Here is an 18,951-nt window from a genome sequence, read left to right as displayed (position 1 = left end):
AATGTTAAATGATTGATTTCCAGTGACACAAGAACTGGCTGGGATTTTTATCTGAAATCATTGCAAAAGGACAACAGATTTTTTTCTCTCATCATTAATGGAGCTGTCAACAGATTTTTGACATAACCAGGTAGTGTATAAACAATCATTTGCATTTGCCTTTCATTTGCCTTTGATAAACTAATGATTAAAAAAAAAGGATATGTTATCTCTCTGACAATGTTATTTGTTTCCTAAAAAACTAAGAGCAGTATCTGAATCTGATAATCAATTATGAAATAACTATAATTTTGTTACATTCTCATTTTAATAACAGGCCTGAATGCTAAAAATGGGGAACAACAGTGAAGATATAGCTATTGTTGGAATAGGATGTAACTTTCCTGGAGGTAAGACCAATAAAGATTGAAAACAAAACTCTCAGCAGAATGTCTGTACAAGAATGACAAATAAGGTTAGCTTTCCTCTTTATTATGTTTGAACATAAAAGTTTTGTCCACTCACAGAAAACTGTAAAGAAAAGTCAAATATAAATTATGTATCGACAATGTATCTATTTATGTATCTATTTACTGTTGCTTTAGTGTATTGCTCCACCCATCACCCCAGCCTGGGCTTCTCTGTATGTTGAAAACAGGATTGTAAAATTGTAATAGGTATATGGACAGGAAAGGAATGGAGAGTTATGGGCTGAGTGCGGGCCAGTGGGACTAGGTGTGAGTAAACGTTCGGCACGGACTAGAAGGGCCGAGATGGCCAGTTTCCGTGCTATAGCTGTTACATGGTTATATGATAGGCACAACAATTTTCCAATATTTTCTCACATAGAAGGAGGCCATTTGGCCTGTCAAATCCATGTTAGTTCACAGAGCAGACCCATTCCTCCATTAATCCATATTCTCCCACTTCAACAAGGGGCAATTTATAATAGCTAATGAACTGACCACCCCACACATTTAGGACAAAAACTGAAGCATATTGATAAAACGCTCACAATCACAGGGAGAAGGTGCACAGGGGTCAGAAAAGTGATGCCAGAATGCAGAATAAAATTTTACATTCACAGAGAAAGTGCATTGCAAGTAGACAATAATGTGCAAAGGCCCCGATGGGGTAGATTGTGAGGTCAATCTCATACGAAAGGTCCATTCAGTAATCTTATACCAGTGGTACATGTGTCCTTCAGCCTAGTGGGATGTATTGTCAGACTTTTATATCTTTTGCCCATTGGAAGGGGAGAGGAGTGAATGTCTGAGGTGGGAAGGATCGTTTATTCTGTTGGCTTTCGTAGGGTAGTGAACAGGTTTAGACAGCATCCATGGAGGGGAGATTGTTTTTTGTGATCTACTGAGCTGTGTCCACAACTCTCTTGTGTCCTTGGGCAGAGCAGTTACCATATCGATCCCCGCTTCCACTGGAAAACTCTTAGTTGGGCTATTATCAATAAAGCTGGTGGTTTGCCATTTTTACATGAACATATGTTGAAGCAATTTGCATTCTTTTATTTATAAGGTCATGGACAGCTGGGGTTTTAAATCATAATGCTTTGTGGCAAGTAGCAGCACCTCCATATTCACATGCAAGATCCATATTTTGTCACACATAATCTGTACATTCAGGAGCTCAAGAAATCCAGTAGATGCTGGAAATCCAAAGCAACACCCACAAGATGCTGGAGAAACTCAGCCGGTCTGGCAACATCTAAGGAAAAGAGTGAACAGTTGACTTTTCAGACTGAGACCCTTCATCAGTACTCGACTGTTCATGTTTTTCCTCCAGCATTTTGTGTGTGCTGCTGAACATTCAGGAAGTGGATTTGCTTCCAGGTGGAGGCTGATTGAGTTCACAACAAGATCTTGAAAGACACACAAGTGTTGTTTTTAAAAGAATATAAAGATTTACAGCCAATGAAATATATATGGAAATAAAGTAGCATTTGTAATGTAGGAAATAGAGTAACAAATTTTCACACAATATACTCACAACTAGCAGGATGAAATGATCAAATTATCTGTGTATAGGGTAATGTTAAGGGAGGATATGGGATAATTACACTATTCTTAAATTACATGATATTTTGTGGCTGATTGAGAGAGCAAATGGGCCTACGTTTAGCAGCATATCCCAAAACAATATTCCCAGTGCCGTGACATTTCCTGGAAATGCCAGCTGAGAACGTTATTCCAGTGGAATGTTAGCTGAGACTTTTGTCCTCAATAACCTGAAGTGAAACCAAAAAATGAAATCTTCAGGCAAAGACCAGACCACTATCAATGAACTCCCTGCTTATGTTTCAATGTACAAAGTTCAAAGTAGATTTATTATTATGTCCAGATTATCATATATTACCTTCATTTCCTTGTATGCATTAACAGGAGAAAACAAAGACTGACAAAGAGCCAATGTGTAAAAGAAGACACACTGTGCAAATAAAAACTAATACTGAGAACATGAGTTGGAAAAAGTTTTGCAAGTGAGACTGTAGGTTCAGAGTGGTGGTGATTGAAGTCTGTGCCAGTTCATGAGCCTGATGCCTGTAGGGTAATAACTGTTGATGTGGGCCCTAAGGCTTCTGGACATATAGCTTGATGGTAGCAGTGAGAAGAGGGCATGGACTGGATGGTGGGGGTCTTCAATGATCTTCACTGCGTTCTTGGGACTTACACTCCTAGTAAATTATTTCTAGGGTGGGCTTTGGCTGTGATGGACTGAGCTGTGACAACCACTTTCTGCTGTCATTTCTGTTCCTTATGAGGCCATGATTCAACCAGTCAGGATACTGTTCTCAGTGCATCTATAGAAGTTTTTAAATGTTTAGAAGACATGCCGAATCTGCACAAACTTCTAAAATAGTAGAGGCGCTACCATGCCTTCTTTGTGAAGCTATTTCAATGTTGGTCCCACGACTGATCCTCTGATATATTAATGCCAAGGAATTTATAGCCTCTGCCCCTCTCCAACTCCATTCCCTAATGAGGACGGGTTCATGGACCTCATGCTTCCTCCTCTGGTCAACAATCCACTCTATGGTTTTGCTGACTTTAAGTGAGAGGTTAAGTGACACATTTGTCTCCCTTATCACCCTGAGGTGCCTGTGGTCCCATAAAAATGAACATTCCTATTTCATTGCTGCTTTGCTGTTAGTTCAAAGTGAATGAGGCAGAACATACTGCCAGCAACAAGACATACATGTCAAGTACCTGTTTGGATTTGGTCCTGTAATTCAGAATGGATCTGCACGTGGGCGGGGCTCTGTGTGGTAAGGGCTGCAAGTGGGCAGGCCCAGAAAACTACCTAACATTCACAGCTGGCTGTATTATGCCTGCACTTGGCTGTCCCAGTTTACAAGTTTTAGAAAGCTTTCTCACAGAAGGTTTCACACTGACTAGCATTTATGATTGAGAAAATCATGCCAGTTCAGAGAGCAATGAGTGCATTAGGTTTAAACATAAAAAACACAGAAATGTCATGGAATTCTAAGTCCAAGTGTGATAAATCGGTAATGAAAGGGTTCTCAGTGTTTATTGCCCAGACAGATAGATACAGAATAATGTACTGACTAGTCTCTCCCCGACAGAATTGTGAGACCATAGGATGTCAGAGCAGAATGAGGCCATTCAGCCCATCGTCTGCTCTGCCATTTCATCATGGGCATGCCTCTATTCTGAGGCTGTGGCCTCTGGTCCTAGACTTTTACACTATTGAAACATCCTCTCCATATCCACTCTGTCTAGGCCTTTGAATATTCAATAGGTTTCAATGACATCCCACCTCATTCCTCTGAATTCCAGCGAGTGTAGATACAGAGCCATCAAATATTCCTCATAAGTTAACCATTTTATTTCCGGATTTATTCTTAAGTACTTCCTCTGGACCCTCTCCAATGCCAGCACATCTTTTCTCAGATAAGGGGCACAAAACTGCCTATAATACAAGTGTGGTCTAACCAATGCTTGATAAATACTCGGCATTATATCCTTGGTCTTATATTCTAGCTCTCTAAATTAATTCTCAATATGAATATTGCATTTGTCTTCGTTACCACCAACTCAACCTGCAAGTGAACCTTTAGGGAATCCTGCACAAGGCCTCTCGGGTCCCTTTGCACATCTAAGTTCTCAATTTTCTCTCTGTTTAGAAGAAAGCCTACACCTTTATTTCTTCTACCAAAGTGCACGACCACACACTTCTGCACACTATATTCCAGTTACCATTTATTTGTCTATTCTCCCAATCTCTCTAAGTCTTTCTGCAGACTCCCTGCTTCCTACATATAGTCACAAAGTCTTCAATTCCATCATCCAAACATGATTGAATTACAATGTAATTGATGTAATTACAACATAATTGACATACAATGTGATTAGAAGTGGTCCCAGTACAGACCCCTGCAGAACACCTCTAGTCACTGGCAGTCAATCAGTAAAGGCCACTTTATTCCTACTCTGTACATGCTGTCACTCAGTCAATATTCTACCCATACTAGTATATTTCCTCTAATACTATGGTCTCTCATCTCGTTAATCAACTTCACGTGCGACACCTTGTCGCAGACCTCCTGAAAATCGAAGTAAACAACATCCATTGACTCCTATTTGACTATACTGCCTGTTATTTCCTCAGAGAATTCCAACTGATCTGTTAGATAAGATTTCTCCTCAGTGTAACCATGCTGACTCTGGCCTATTTTATCTTGTGGCTTGAAGTTCCCTGAAACCTTATCCTTAATAATGGACTCCACCTTTTTCCCAACCACTGAAGTCAGGCTAACTGGCATATAATTTTTTTTCATTCTGCCTCCCTCCTTCTTAAAGAGTGGAGTGATATTCAGAATTTTTCAGTACTCCAGAACCATTCAGAACCAGAAAATTAGCCTAAGCGTGGCAGAGGAGAAGGCCATGGACTGATGTGTTGGAACAGGAGAGGGGATAGGAATTAAAATGGTTCACCACCTGGAAATTGTGCTTTAGGGGCATGGAGCTCGACATAGAGGTTTCCCAATTTATAACAGGTCTCACCAATGTAGAGGAGGCATTTTTAGAAGCTTTTCCTATCTCCAATTTTAATTTATATCCCACATCCCGGATACTGTTCAGAGGCCTGTATATAAGACCCATTAGGATCGCTTTACCTTTGCAGTTTCTTAAATCAACCCACATGGATTCTACATCTCCCAATCTTATGTCACCTCTTTCTAAGGATTTGATTTTATTCTCAACCAACATAGCCACCACAGCCCCCCTGCCTACCTGTCTGTCCTTTTGATACAATGTGTATCCTTCGATGTTAAGCTCTGAGCTATGATTTTCTTACAGTCACAACTCAGTGACACCCACATTTGTTATTCCATCAACTTGTAAATGCACTACAATATCACCCACCTTATTCTGCATACTGCATGTATTCAAATATAACACCTGTCCTGTATTCATCACCCTTTTCTATTTTGCCTCTGTGTTATTCATCAACTCCCCTACTACAATTCTACCCTATCACCTGTCTGTCCTGCTTCACAGCATCATTACCTATGGCATCTATTTGTATGGCAACTGCCCTATCCTTTGTCCTGTCACACTAGTTCCAATCCCCTGCGGAATATTATAACCCCTCCCCAACAGTTCTTGCAAATCTGATCAAATGGTCCTGAGAACATCCAGCTCTAGCTCGATTTTATTGACCCTGACAGTCAGGAGCTGCAGTTGGAAGTACTTCCTGGAGATGTAATCATCAGGAGGCAGTTGACTACCCTGCAATCTCACATCATTCAGAAAGAGTGACCCACTGGTTTAACTACCATCCTGCCTACAATTGTTATACTCCGGCTGTAATTTCTTAAGCTTAAGTTCTGCAATCAACCCAATGACTCCAAAAGATTAAGCACCTTTAAACTACATCTTTTCTCGCCAAAGCCTGATCACTTTATACCCTGGCTTAGCCCACAAGGGCAACATCGCTAGATTGATTATAAGTAAAGAGTCACGTGATAGTGTTACCTTCCTCAGGCATGAATGGCAAAATTACAAACTGGTTATTATCTAAAAGTTTCCCTTCTATTCCAGGAGAAGGCATTGATAATTTCTGGAAAGTCCTTCTTGAGGGAAAAAACTGTGTGGATGATATTCCAGCAAATCGCTTCGATACAAAGTTCTGGCATGACACTGATGACAACAAAGCAGGAAAAATGATCACAAAACGAGCAAGTTTAATTGAAGGGTAATGAAGGATACAGCATTTCATGAATTGCGAAACTGAATGATCAAAATATTAATAATTATAAATCAACTTAGGTTAATGGATAATCTTGAGGTCTATTTGAGTTCATAAATAAATCACCATCACAATGCTATTCAAAGACTTAAATATGAATCAAGGGTGAAAGTCGTAAGTACAAGCTGCAGGTAAGAAAGTGAATGACAAATTGGATAAACTTGGTTAAATCAGCACAGTTAGGGAATCAACTGTACTGGAAACAAATTTAAGTTATTTTCTGCCTGACTATAAATTACATTAAAATCAAATAGCTCTGATCTGGCATTCCCCTTCAAATTATGCCAGCCTTAGTATATTGCTTCTCATTGATCAAACTTTCAAAAGAATGCATGACTTTACATTTCTCTATTAAAATAATTTTCAAGCAGATTAATTATTGTTGAATGAAAGTGTAAGTATCCTAGAACATCCAAATTAGCACAAGAATCAGAATTACTGTGGAAAATTACTTTCTCAGTGAACTGAATGATTTGTTTAGAAATCGTCAGATGCATTTACAGAATGTGAGCAGGTGAGCACCGCGGAATATCTCTGGCCTGCAGTTAACACAGACTTTCTGTTTAACTAACAGGTTTAATGAGTTTGATCACAAGCTCTTTAACATAAGTCAAACAGAGGCCAATAGTATGGACCCACAGCAGAAACTTCTGTTGGAGTGCACGTACAAAGTGTTTGAGAATGCAGGGATGCCCATGGAAAACATCAGTGGGAGTAAAACAGGTGTTTTTATTGGTGAGTAAACATTGCCAGACCATGTGAACCAGCATAAGTTGTTTCCACCCTCAAATTTGTTTCATCATTTGTATATCAGCTACAATAAGAACAGACTATATAAAAATACAAATAGTACAAAAAGTCTCAAATTGAGTTCATGGGTTCATGGACTCTTCAGAAATCTGATAGTAGAGGGGATGAAGCTGTTCCAAAAATATTGAGTGTGAGTTTTCAGGCTCCTGAATCTCCTCATTGATAGTAGCAATGAGAAGAGAGCGTGTTATTCATCATGAATGATACCTTTTGGAGATGTCATTGATCATGGGGAGGTGATTAGCCATGATGGAACTGACTGAGTTAACAACCTTGTGCAGCTTTTTCTCATCCTGTGCATTGGTGTCTCCTATGGGCAGGTCAGTGGTGTAGTGGGCAGTCAATGCTGTAGTGGCATCAGCACTGGACTTTGAGGCAGAATTTTGCTGGGTCCCAACCTGGGCAGCAGCAGTGGCCATGGTATATCTGTCGAAATTTGTTAGAGTCTTCAGTGACAAACCAAATCTCCTCAAACCCCATGAACTATATAAACTAGCAGGACTTCTGACCAGCTTTGACCTTCAGAGATGTTGTTGATGTTCCTTTTGGTGCCTTGTGTTGTATTGGCAGTAACTTTGCTATTTCTTTAGCATTTGCCTGTTTTTTTTTACGAATTTGAGTTTCTGGCTCGATGCTCATGGAAAGCGTGCAAGGTGCTGACCAGAATCAAACACAGGGCTGCTGGCCTCGAACTCCGGTGCGGATGTCACTACACCACCGGCTGGATTCAGAGATGCTGACATCCAGGAACCTGTACTCGGGCAGCTTGTTCCATGCACCCACCCCCATCTGTGTAGAATGTACCCACCCCCTCTACTTAGAGACTCCTAGCACTGGGAGAAAGCTGTAATCATCTGCCCTGTCAATCCCTCTCATATTTCAATGAATCTCTCTAAGGTCACATCTTAGTTGTCCCTCCCTAACTCAAGCTCTCCAATTTGAGGTAACATTTCTGTGAATTCTTTTTGTCAAATCACACCAGATGAATCACATCCTTCCTGTAACGTGGTGACCAGATTGTACACTGGTGTAATCTGACCAATGTTTAGAGCAACTGTAATATGATGTCACAAACATCTCCTCAGTGCTACAGCTGGGGAGGATTTCATCACCACCTGTCTACCAATGTTGTCAGTTTTAAGGGACAATGCACTTATACCATAGGGTCTCTCTGTCAATAGGACTTTCCAGGACGCTGCCATTCACAGTGCATATTCTGGCCTGGTTTAACTTCCCAAACTACATCACTTTGCACTTAACTGTTTTAAATTCCATCATTATTCTATTGCCCATTTTCTCAGCTGGTCTATAAACTGTTGTGATCTTGGATAATATCCCCCCAATCTTGGTGTCATGTACAATCTAACTGTTCATCATTCTTTGCTGAAAGATGAACAATGAAAGACCACACCCTGATATCTGTGGCACACCACTGATGCAGGTCTCTGATCTGGAAAACGATTCTCTGCTACCACCCTCTGCCTGTACCATCAAACAAATTCTGTGTCCAATTTGCTGCTCTCCTGGTCCATGTGGAACCTCTGTCAAAGACTGCTAAACTCTATGAAGACGCCCTGCCCTGCCCTCATGAATCCTCTTAGACACCTCCACAAAATTTTGATAATAGAGTGGTTATGTCTTAATTAGTATGATTAAGTGAGTATTTACATGGGTGAAGATAGAACCTAACTATGTCTGAAATGTTTAGATTTTGTGTATAGTTTGGAGAACAGTTGCTTTATTTACATATCTAACTGTGTGCATGCAGTCACAGGAAATTGTTGTGCTACTTACACATTAAAACTGTGAACTTCACTAATGTTTCAATAGTAAAACCTATTTCATAAACTATAAATGTCTGAGAGTGAATAGCGGCAGAAGGGAATTACAACATTTTATTATAAGTGACTTTAAAGTGAAATTACCAGGGATAAAGACAAAAGGAAATAGAGCTGGAAAACATAGGATAGTGGAAATAATTTTATTAGTGATTCCCACTGAGTGTTGGAATTTCTACACAGTGTGATACATAGCATAACCTATGCAAACGTATATGCAATTCTCATTTGACACTTTATCATTGTCTTCTCTTTAGGTCTCATGAATCGTGATTTTGAGGGGATTTCAAACAGTGCCGCTAACAAAATCACCCATTATAACGGGACAGGGTCAGCAATGAGTATTGCGGCAAATAGGATTTCTTTTGCTTTCAACCTTACTGGACCATCACTGGCTATTGATACAGCGTGCTCCTCATCACTTGTTGCTTTACATTATGCTGCTCAGGCCATCAAGCAAGGTACAAGGGATTTTTTTTTTGTTCTGTTGCTTTTACTCTTGTTACTATAAAGGATGAAATAAATTTGATTGTTCTTACTGTAGCTTCACTTAGCTCCATCTGAAGAAAGTTGAATGGAGTCTTACAAAACTGTTTCAGTCAATTAACAACAGCCCACTGTTTTCCACACCATTGACCTTATTAGCTCTGGGGATCTCCCATCCACTGTCACCAACCTCAAGTTGCTTTGCACTTTAGCTTTTTGTATTTTCTCTCCATTTGGAGATCGAAAGGGACTTGGGGGTCCTTGTACAGGATTCCGTGAAGGCTAATTTGCAGATTGAGTCTGTGTTGAGGAAGGCAAATGCAATGCCAGCATTCATTTCAATAGGACTAGAATATAAAAACATGGATACAATGTTGATCTTTATAAAGCCCTGGTGAGGCCTCACCTGGAGTATTGTGAGCAGGTCTGGGCCTCTTATCTTAGAAAGGATGTGCTGAAACTGGAGTGGGTTCAAAGGAGATTCACGAAAAAGATTCCAGGATTGAATGGCTTGTCATATGAAGAGTGTTTGATGGCTCTGGGCTTGTATTCACTAGAATTCAGGTGAATGAGAGTTGACCTCATTGAAACCTATTGAATGGTGTAAGGTCTTGATAGAATGGATGTGGAGAGGGTATTTCCTATGTTGGGAGAGTCTCTAATGCATGAACTAAATTTGATTGTTCATACTGTAGCTTCACTTAGCTCCATCTGAAGAAAGTTGAATGGAGTCTTATGAAACTGCTTCAGTCAACTGTCACCTCTCCTTTAGGTACTCATGTAACCATATAACAATTACAGCATGGAAACTGGCCATCTCGGCCCTTCTAGTCTGTGCTGAACGCTTACTCTCACCTAGTCCCACTGGCTCGCACGCAGCCCATAACCCTCCATTCCTTTCCTGTCCATACACCTATCCAATTTTACTTTAAATGACAATACTGAACCTGCCTCTAGCACTTCTACTGTAAGCTCGCTCCACACAGCTACCACTCTCTGAGTAAAGAAATTCCCCCTCGCGTTACTCTTAAACTTTTGCCCCCAACTCTCAACACATGTCCTCTTGTTTGAATCTCCTCTACTCTCAATGGAAAAAGCCTATCCACGTCAACTCTATCTATTCCCCTCGTAATTTTAAATACCTCTATCAAGTCCCCCCTCAACCTTCTACATTCCAAGAATAAAGACCTAACTTGTTCAACCTTTCCCTGTAACTTAAGTGCTGAAACCCAGGTAACATTCCAGTAAATCTTCTCTGTATTCTCTCTATTTTGTTAACATCTTTCCTATAATTTGGTGACCAGAACTGTAGACAATACTCCAAATTCGGCCTTACCAATGCCTTGTACAATTTTAACATTGCATCCCAACTCCTATACTCAATGCTCTGATTTATAAAGGCCAGCATCTTCACCACCCTATCCACATGAGTTTCCACCTTCAGGGAACTATGCACCATTATTCCAAGATCACTCTGTTCTACTGCATTCCTCAATGCCCTACCATTTACCATGTATGTCCTATTTGGATTATTCCAACCAAAATGTAGCACCTCACACTTATCAGCATTAATCTCCAATCTGCCATCTTCTAACTGGCTTAAATCTCTCTGCAGGCTTTGAAAACCTACTTTATTATCCACAATGCCACCTACCTTAGTATCATCTGCATACTTACTAATCCAATTTACCACCCCATCATCCAGATCATTAACGTAAATGACAAACAACATTGGACCCAGTACAGATCACTGAGGCACACCACTAGTCACTGGTCTCCTGCTATAATTCCTGGCCTGCTTTTCCACACTGGTAATGAACCACGATTAGTAACTTAGCAAGGAAATGATGGCAAACAAGCAACACCACATGGATCCTTATTCTAAGGATGAGATACTTCAGAGGAACATGTTGTACACTGGTATATAATTAGTTAGCTGAGTAAATCTCTGAATGTTTAGTTATAATTTAATACCATACAAGAAAGTAACAAAACTGAGCCACGACGTTCTATCTTCCAACAAGCTACACCTTACAGGAACAGGCCCTACAGCCTACATTGGTGTGTCAAACTAGAGAAAAATAAATCAAAAACCCCCAAAAACAAATATCTCTTACCTCAACAATGCCCATATCCCTTAATCTTTCTTATTTACATGCGCCTGTCTGAAATATCTCTTAAAAGCCTGTAATGTATTTGCCTCTGCAGGCATATCAGGCAGCACATTCCAGGCATCCACTGCTTAGAGTAAAAAGCTTGCCACACACATCCCCACTGAGCCTACCTCTTCTCACCTTCAATGCATGCCCTCCGATATTAGACTTGTCAACACCAGGAAACACATACTCCCTGATTACTCTATCTATGCTTCTCACAATCTTATAAAACCTCACCCTCTGCAGTCCAGAGAAAACAACCCGTTCTAAACCAGGCGGCATCCCGGTTAACCTCTTCTGCACCTCTCCAAAGCCTCAACATTCTTCCTACAGTGGGTCACCGAGACCTCTATGCAATACTCCAGATGTGGATTAACAAGAGTTATACTTGCAACATAACCTCTTGGTTTTGGAACTCAATGCCTCAGCTAATAAAAGCAAGCATTCTATTTGTCTTCTTGACCCACCCTGTTGATCTGTGTTGCCACTTTCAAGGAGATGTGAACTTGGATCCCATGATCTCTCTGCTCAGCAACACTGTTAAGGGTCTGCACTGTTCTTCAACAATTTTGTATCACAAATTATTTTATTTGAACCTTCCCTTGTACATTTGGATTCACATGGACTCTGTTCAAATTCCCATTTGTGTCTCAGGTGATTGTGAGATGGCAGTTTGTGGGGGTGTGAGCTGTATTATTGAGCCGAGAATCAATGTAGCACTCAGCAAAGCAAAAATGATATCTCCAGATGGAATGAGCAAACCATTTTCCAACAAAGCCAATGGGTACGGAAGAGGCGAAGGTTGTGGCATTTTGCTGTTAAAGCCGCTCGCAAAGGTAACACATTTAATCAGATTCTTTTTACGTCTATAAAGTGTATTTAAATATTGGTGTTTATTGGAAAACTATTTCTTTAATATTGACATACTCGTTAATCCTATCAACAGGCTCAGAAGGACCACGACCATATTTGGGGTGTAATAGTCCGTAGTGCAATCAATCAGGATGGCAGAGCAGTCACACCTATCACCAGACCCTCTCAAAAGCAGCAAGAAGAGTTACTGAGGGGTATTTACCACAGAAGTGTTGACCCTTCACAGATTCAATACGTGGAGGCTCATGGAACCGGAACACCAGCTGGTGATCCGACTGAAGCAGCCAGCATATCAAGTGTTATTGCACAATCCAGACACTCAGATTTCCCTCCACTTACAATGGGGTCAGTCAAAGGAAACATTGGTCACACAGAATCAGCCGCAGGAGCTGCAGGTTTAATTAAAGTTCTCCTCATGATGCATCATGGAAAGATTGTACCATCACTCCACTACTCCAAGGAGAACTCGAGCATCAATACAAAAGATCTGAACCTACATATTCCAACTAGTGTGGTGAACTGGGAAGGAAACGGGGAGAAAGGGAAGATGGCAGGGATCAACTCATTTGGATTTGGAGGGACAAATGCTCATGTAGTTGTAAGGCATTTCAAGCAAGATTCTGGTCAAAACTCTGTACAAAGACCATTTGAAATATTTGTGCTTTCCGCAGTCTCCCAGAATTCAGTGAGAATGATGATAAAGGATACAAGTAACCAAATAAGGGAAAGTGAAGATGTAATTCTTCACAACCTGGCGTACACATCTGCATGTAGAAGAAGCCATAGGAATTACAGATACAGGAAAGCATTTATTGCTTCTTCCCTTGGGCATCTCCAACAGCAGCTTAGATCAGCTGTAGATAGTGAAGTGGCTCAGACCAAAGCTGATGTTAAATTGATATTTGTGTTTTGTGGCAACGGTGTTTTATATCAAGGTATGTGCAAACAGCTTCTACAAATAGAACCGAGGTTCAGGGCACAGATCAATGAGATAGACAGGATGCTCCAACAATACACAGACATCAGCATAATGGAGTTAATAGAGAATGACTGTGATGACTTCACAAAACCAGACGTAGCACAGCCAATACTCTTTGGCATCCAAGTAGCAATAGTGACTCTTCTGAAGTTTTGGAGAATTGAGCCTGACATTGTCATTGGACACTCAGTTGGAGAAGTAGCTGCAGTATATTGTGCTGGAATACTTTCATTACAAGATGCTGTAAAGGTGCTTTACCACAGAAGTGCTTTACAATCAACAGTAACAGGAGGGAAAATGTTGGTGGTTAGTAATTTGCCTGTGAAAAAAGTGTCAGATAAGCTTGATTCCTATTCAGGGAGACTCTGCATTGCTGCATTCAATAGTCCCTCGTCATGCACAGTGTCAGGAGATGCCGATGCGATAGACAGACTGCATACAGAATTACACAGTTCATTTGGTGACAAAAATGTATTCCTTCACCTTCTGGATGTCCCTGCAGCATATCACAGTCATTTGATGAAACCAATTTTAAACCAAGTGGAAGAGAGTATCAGTAATTTACAGAAACATGAAACAAAAATTAAAGTCATTTCCACTGTCACTGGACAGTTGGTTGCAGGAGATGACTGTGTGACAGGGAAGTATTGGTCCAGAAACATAGAAAAACCTGTTCTTTTTGAACAAGCCATTAGAGCTGCTATTGCGGAGGTAAAAGATGCTGTGTTTATTGAAATAGGACCTCGAAGGGCCTTACAGAGATACATCAAAGACATTGTAGGAAATGGGGCTCAGGTTTTCCCTGCAGTGCAGCCACAAAGAGATTATGAAACCCTGCTTTCAGTTTTGTCAGGGCTTTTCCAAATGGGATACAATCCTAATTGGCAAAATATCTTTGAGAAATGTGAGATGGTTCCAACATTGTATCCGTGTTATAAGTTTGATCGTTCTAAGCTTAGCATTGACTTTGAAGATTTTAGGCATGGTGACAAAGAAGTGTCATCTATAGCTCATCCTCTTCTCAGTAGTTCCAACAAAGATGGCAAGGAGTATGACTACAAACTCACACTAACAAAAGCACCATACCTGTTGGAGCACAGGAACAATGGAGTGCCAATATTACCTGGCTCCATGCACGTTGAGCTTGCCTTAGCATCTACCTTGGCAAGTATTAAACCAAAGATACCCCTCAGGTTGTGCCAAATGAGTATTTCTTTCCTGAATCCCTGTATTGTGCAGCCAAACTCAACAGAGCTCAAGGTCCAACTTAACAGGGAAGACAAAGTGACTGAATTTTCTGTTGTGGCATCAACTGTTTCTTACGCAAAAGGAGAAGTTCAACAAAACGTGGAGTACGTGATTGAAGAAAATGTTCTTTCAGTTGAGCAGATTTTGCAAAGAGACTATATAAGAATTGAGACAGAAAATATTTATGAATCTATTTCTAAATTAGGTTTCCAGTATAGTTCAGTCTTCAGAAACCTTGGAGATGTGTTCTACTCAGATGAACTACAGGAAGCTATAACATATGTTAAAGTACCAGATGAACTTGTCCCACAGATGCACGAGTTTTGCATTCATCCGGTTATCTTAGATTACTACATGCAAACGGCTGCTGTTCTGGCAATGAAAATGTCAAATCTGAGGGCTGGGTTTCCAACTTCCATTGGGAGTTTGGTGGTATGTCAACCAATGCAACAGGAAATGATAATATACATGAGGACCTGTAAAAATACTGTGGAATTTTATGAAGTTTCTGGGGCATTTACAGATAGAAAGGGTACAGTAATTGCTGAATTAAAAAATGTCAGAATTACATTTCTTGGGCAAGGCAATTCCACAGGATTTAATGATATTTCCTATGAAAACTCCTGGGAGCAAATTGATCAGCTTGCCAAAGAAGTAGATATTCGTTCTACACCAAGATCATTAGTATTTGCCGATAACATTGGGATTGCTAAAGGTCTGCAAAAGCACCTGCATAAGCAGTCCTTTTATGTTCCTTACCAGGATCCAGAGACCTTGATGGATAGAGAAGTCACACAGATTTTGCGACAGTACAATGTGACTGATTTGAACAGCTTTGATGAAGTGTTGTTCTTGTGGGGCATGAAAAACATAACTAACCAGAACAGTAAAGCAGTAGTGGAACATGTTAGCAGTTGCTGTGAGGTCTATCGGCAAATAATTCTACTGGTCCAAGGAAAAAAATCCTCAAAGTCTGTTAGAACCATCACCTACAGGACATCTGAAAATGCAGTGGATCAAATCACTGCAGGTTTTGCCTTATGGGGAATGACCAGAACATGCCTTGTAGAACTTCAAGAGATTGCTTTTCAGCTGATAGACATTGGCTCTGCTAATGAGGCAGATATTGCAGTTTTAGCTAATGTAATCAGCCTGCCTCATAATTACCCTGAAGTAATGATTCGACTAGGAAAGGTACATGTTTCATGTGTCAAACGAGCAACTTCTATAAATTTGAACAGTATTTTCAGCATTGTACCTTACACTGGTTATGAAAATGTAGTATTCCAGACAACAAATCCTTACAAAGTTGTAGATCTTCATGCAAAGCCGCAAGAATGGAAAATGACGGAATCTGTAAAACAAACAGTTTATGTTAAAATTGATGCAATGTGCATTCATTCTTCAGATTATTTTCCAGTCAGTGTCTCTGCTGTGAACTTTGGACAGACGTTGTACTGGAACACAACTGTAACTAAAGGACATGAGCTAATTGCTCTGGACTTCAGTGGTACGGTCACAGCAGTCAGCAAAGATGTGAAGTCCTGCAAAGTAGGAGATCATGTTGTTATGTGCTACCCCGTTGCTGCATTTTCAACAGTGAGTCTTCCTGCATCCGTTTGTTTCCAAAGCAGCAACATTCCATTTCTGAAGCAGACACCCTGTGTCTCATACTTCATACTTGCCTGGGAAATACTCAATAACATTTTACCTTCTCCTAAGCATCACAAGTGCTTGTCAATTCTCTCCTCCATCCCAGAATCTTGTCTCAGTAAAGTGCTGTCTCTGACAGCTGAGTCATTGGGCTGGAAAGTAAAGGTTCAAACAGAACCTAGTGACTTTTCACAAACATATCCTCATTCCGATGCATTGCTTTTCCTGCCACCTGTTAAAGCAGATCTAGTCACAAGGATTGTTAACAACTCTTCTGCTGGCTATGTTGTTGTTCTCTTTGACAACAACCAGGCATTTGAAACTTGTCAGAACATACTTGGTTATGAAAAGGAAAATGTCCAAATTCATTTCTTGAAGGTAGCTAACATACTGAAAAAGTGTTATCTGAAAAAATCTGCTGATGATGTTTATAAGTGGATGAGATTGTTGCGGTTACAGAGGAAACGGCTTGATTTTCCAAGGATTAGTTTTCACTCAGTGACCTGTGCTGTAGGTGAACGTGGGGAAGACTCCTACTTCACCTGCAAAGCTGTCTCAGTTGTGGATCTGAATACAAATGATAAGATTTCAGAGATACCCGTGTACCACAGTCATAAACAACTTTTTCATAGGGATGCAGCATATATCGTGACAGGGGGACTTTCAGGACTTGGCTTTGAGACAGTAAATTTTATTGCTAAACATGGGGGAGGATATGTCATTATTTTGTCACGAAGCATTCCAACTACTGAAAAGCAAGAAGAATTTAAAGAACTCTGGAAACAATTTGGGACAACTGTACTTAGCATTACCTGTGATATCTCAGACTTGTCAAATGTTGAGTTAGCTATCAATCGTTTCCTTCATTCCTTCCCAAAGATCCCAATTAAAGGAGTGTTTCACAGTGCTGTTGTATTACATGATGCCCTCATGCCAGCTCTAAATAAATCATTGTTCGATAAAGTGTTGGGTCCAAAGATTGCAGGAGTTCTGAATCTTCACAATACAACAAAATCCTTCCCACTGGATTATTTTGTCTGCTACTCATCAATTGCATCATTCATTGGGAATTCTGCCCAGGCAAACTATTCTGCAGCAAACTCTTTTCTTGACATTTTTGTGCATTACAGGAGAAATCAGGGACTGGTAGGGCAGTCTATCAACTGGGGTGCACTGAACCTTGGCCTATTACTCAATAAGGATAGCATCCAAAGATTTCTGGAATCAAAGGGGATAATGATTTTGGAGATTTCAGAAATTAACCAATGCCTTGAACAGTCCCTCGTACAAAACAATCCACAGCTTGCTCTCTGTAAATTTAATTTCTCTGGTTTGCATGCTAATGTTGTTTCTCAAATTCCAGCTATGAAAGCACGACTTTATTCCCTTGTGAAAGATGAAATCAGTAAATCACAAATCAATCCAATGGCAGAATTACCCAATAATTCACAAAAGACTCCCGAGGAGTATGTTATTGAATTGTTGAGTGAAGTCAGCAATGCTGATCCTACAGAGTTCACTAAAGAAACTTACCTTTCCAGCTTTGGTCTTGATTCCATGCTGAGTATGACAGTGCAAAATCGTATTTATCAGGAAAAAAATATTAATTTGCCATTAGTGACATTTCTTGATCCAAAAACAACTGTAGGTACTGTCATGACTTTGCTTGAAGAGCAGAGGTCTAGCTAGTCTGTGTGTGTAGAAACTAATCTCATATGCACAAACAAAAATGTGTTAACCTGATGTATTAAGACAATTATCAATGAATCACTGATGACCAAGATGATATATTTGCATTTGAGCCTGAAATAATATATTTTTCTATGTCTTCTATGATCCCCAATTAAAGTTTATGTGCTTCTAAAGTTACAACAGCTTTGTGATTCTGTATAATTTAATTTATTTGAAGGTGAAAAATAAAAATGTTGTTCTTGATTAACTTTTGACTCTTGATTCTTGTGGCATCCATTTTACAAAATTAATTGCACTTTAAGAGCCAGGTAAACGATGAGGGGTGATTGATGAGTTCCTGGCCTAAGGTAGAAGGAGTCAGTTTTAGAAAACCTAGCACATTTACTTTTCAACATAGTCCCCTCCTACATTTACACACTTAGTCCAGCGGTCGTGGAGTGTGCGGATCTTGGACCTCCAGAAAATGTTCACAGTGGGGTGATTGATAAGTTCGTGGCCTAAGGCAGAAGGAGATGAGTTATACAGCTCTCATTACATGCACATACAAGTCAACTATTTAAGTGATTATGCAGAAAGTTTGGTTAATAACTCATTAGTTAATATCTCATTGGATGATTGATAAGTTTGTTGCCGAAGGTAGAAGGCAATGAGTTATTAACTTCAAACTTCCTGCATAATAACTCAAAGAGTTGATCTGCATGTGCATGCAATGTGAGCTGTATAACTCATCTCCATCTATATCAGGCCATGAACTTGTAAATCACCTATGCTGTGAACACTTACTGGAGGTCCAAGATCTGTATGCTCCATGACCACTGGACTAAGTGTTTAAATGTAGGATGTTGAAAAGTAAATGCGCCAGATTTTCTAAAATTGACTCCTTCTACCTTAGGCCACAAACTTATCAATCATCCCTTGTATTTTGAATAGTAGACATTGAACTGGTAAA

At 40.0% G+C, this 18,951-nt stretch overlaps 1 protein-coding gene across 1 annotated transcript; it reads left to right on the top strand.

Moving 5' to 3' along the window:
- Positions 1 to 331: 331 nt before the first annotated feature.
- On the top strand, positions 332 to 18,091 carry LOC132394993 (uncharacterized). The gene is made up of 6 exons (XM_059971326.1): positions 332 to 389; positions 6,060 to 6,213; positions 6,842 to 7,002; positions 9,173 to 9,376; positions 12,212 to 12,393; positions 12,504 to 18,091. The coding sequence occupies exons 1-6, from the start codon at positions 332 to 334 to the stop codon at positions 17,997 to 17,999; spliced, it is 6,255 nt and encodes a 2,084-aa protein (XP_059827309.1). The 3' UTR covers positions 18,000 to 18,091.
- Positions 18,092 to 18,951: the final 860 nt, after the last annotated feature.

The sequence above is a fragment of the Hypanus sabinus genome, chromosome 6, assembly GCF_030144855.1.
Source record: "Hypanus sabinus isolate sHypSab1 chromosome 6, sHypSab1.hap1, whole genome shotgun sequence".
NCBI classification, from domain to species: domain Eukaryota; kingdom Metazoa; phylum Chordata; class Chondrichthyes; order Myliobatiformes; family Dasyatidae; genus Hypanus; species Hypanus sabinus.
The sequence above is the reverse complement of the archived record's forward strand: the minus strand, read 5'-3'. Positions and strand labels throughout refer to the sequence as shown.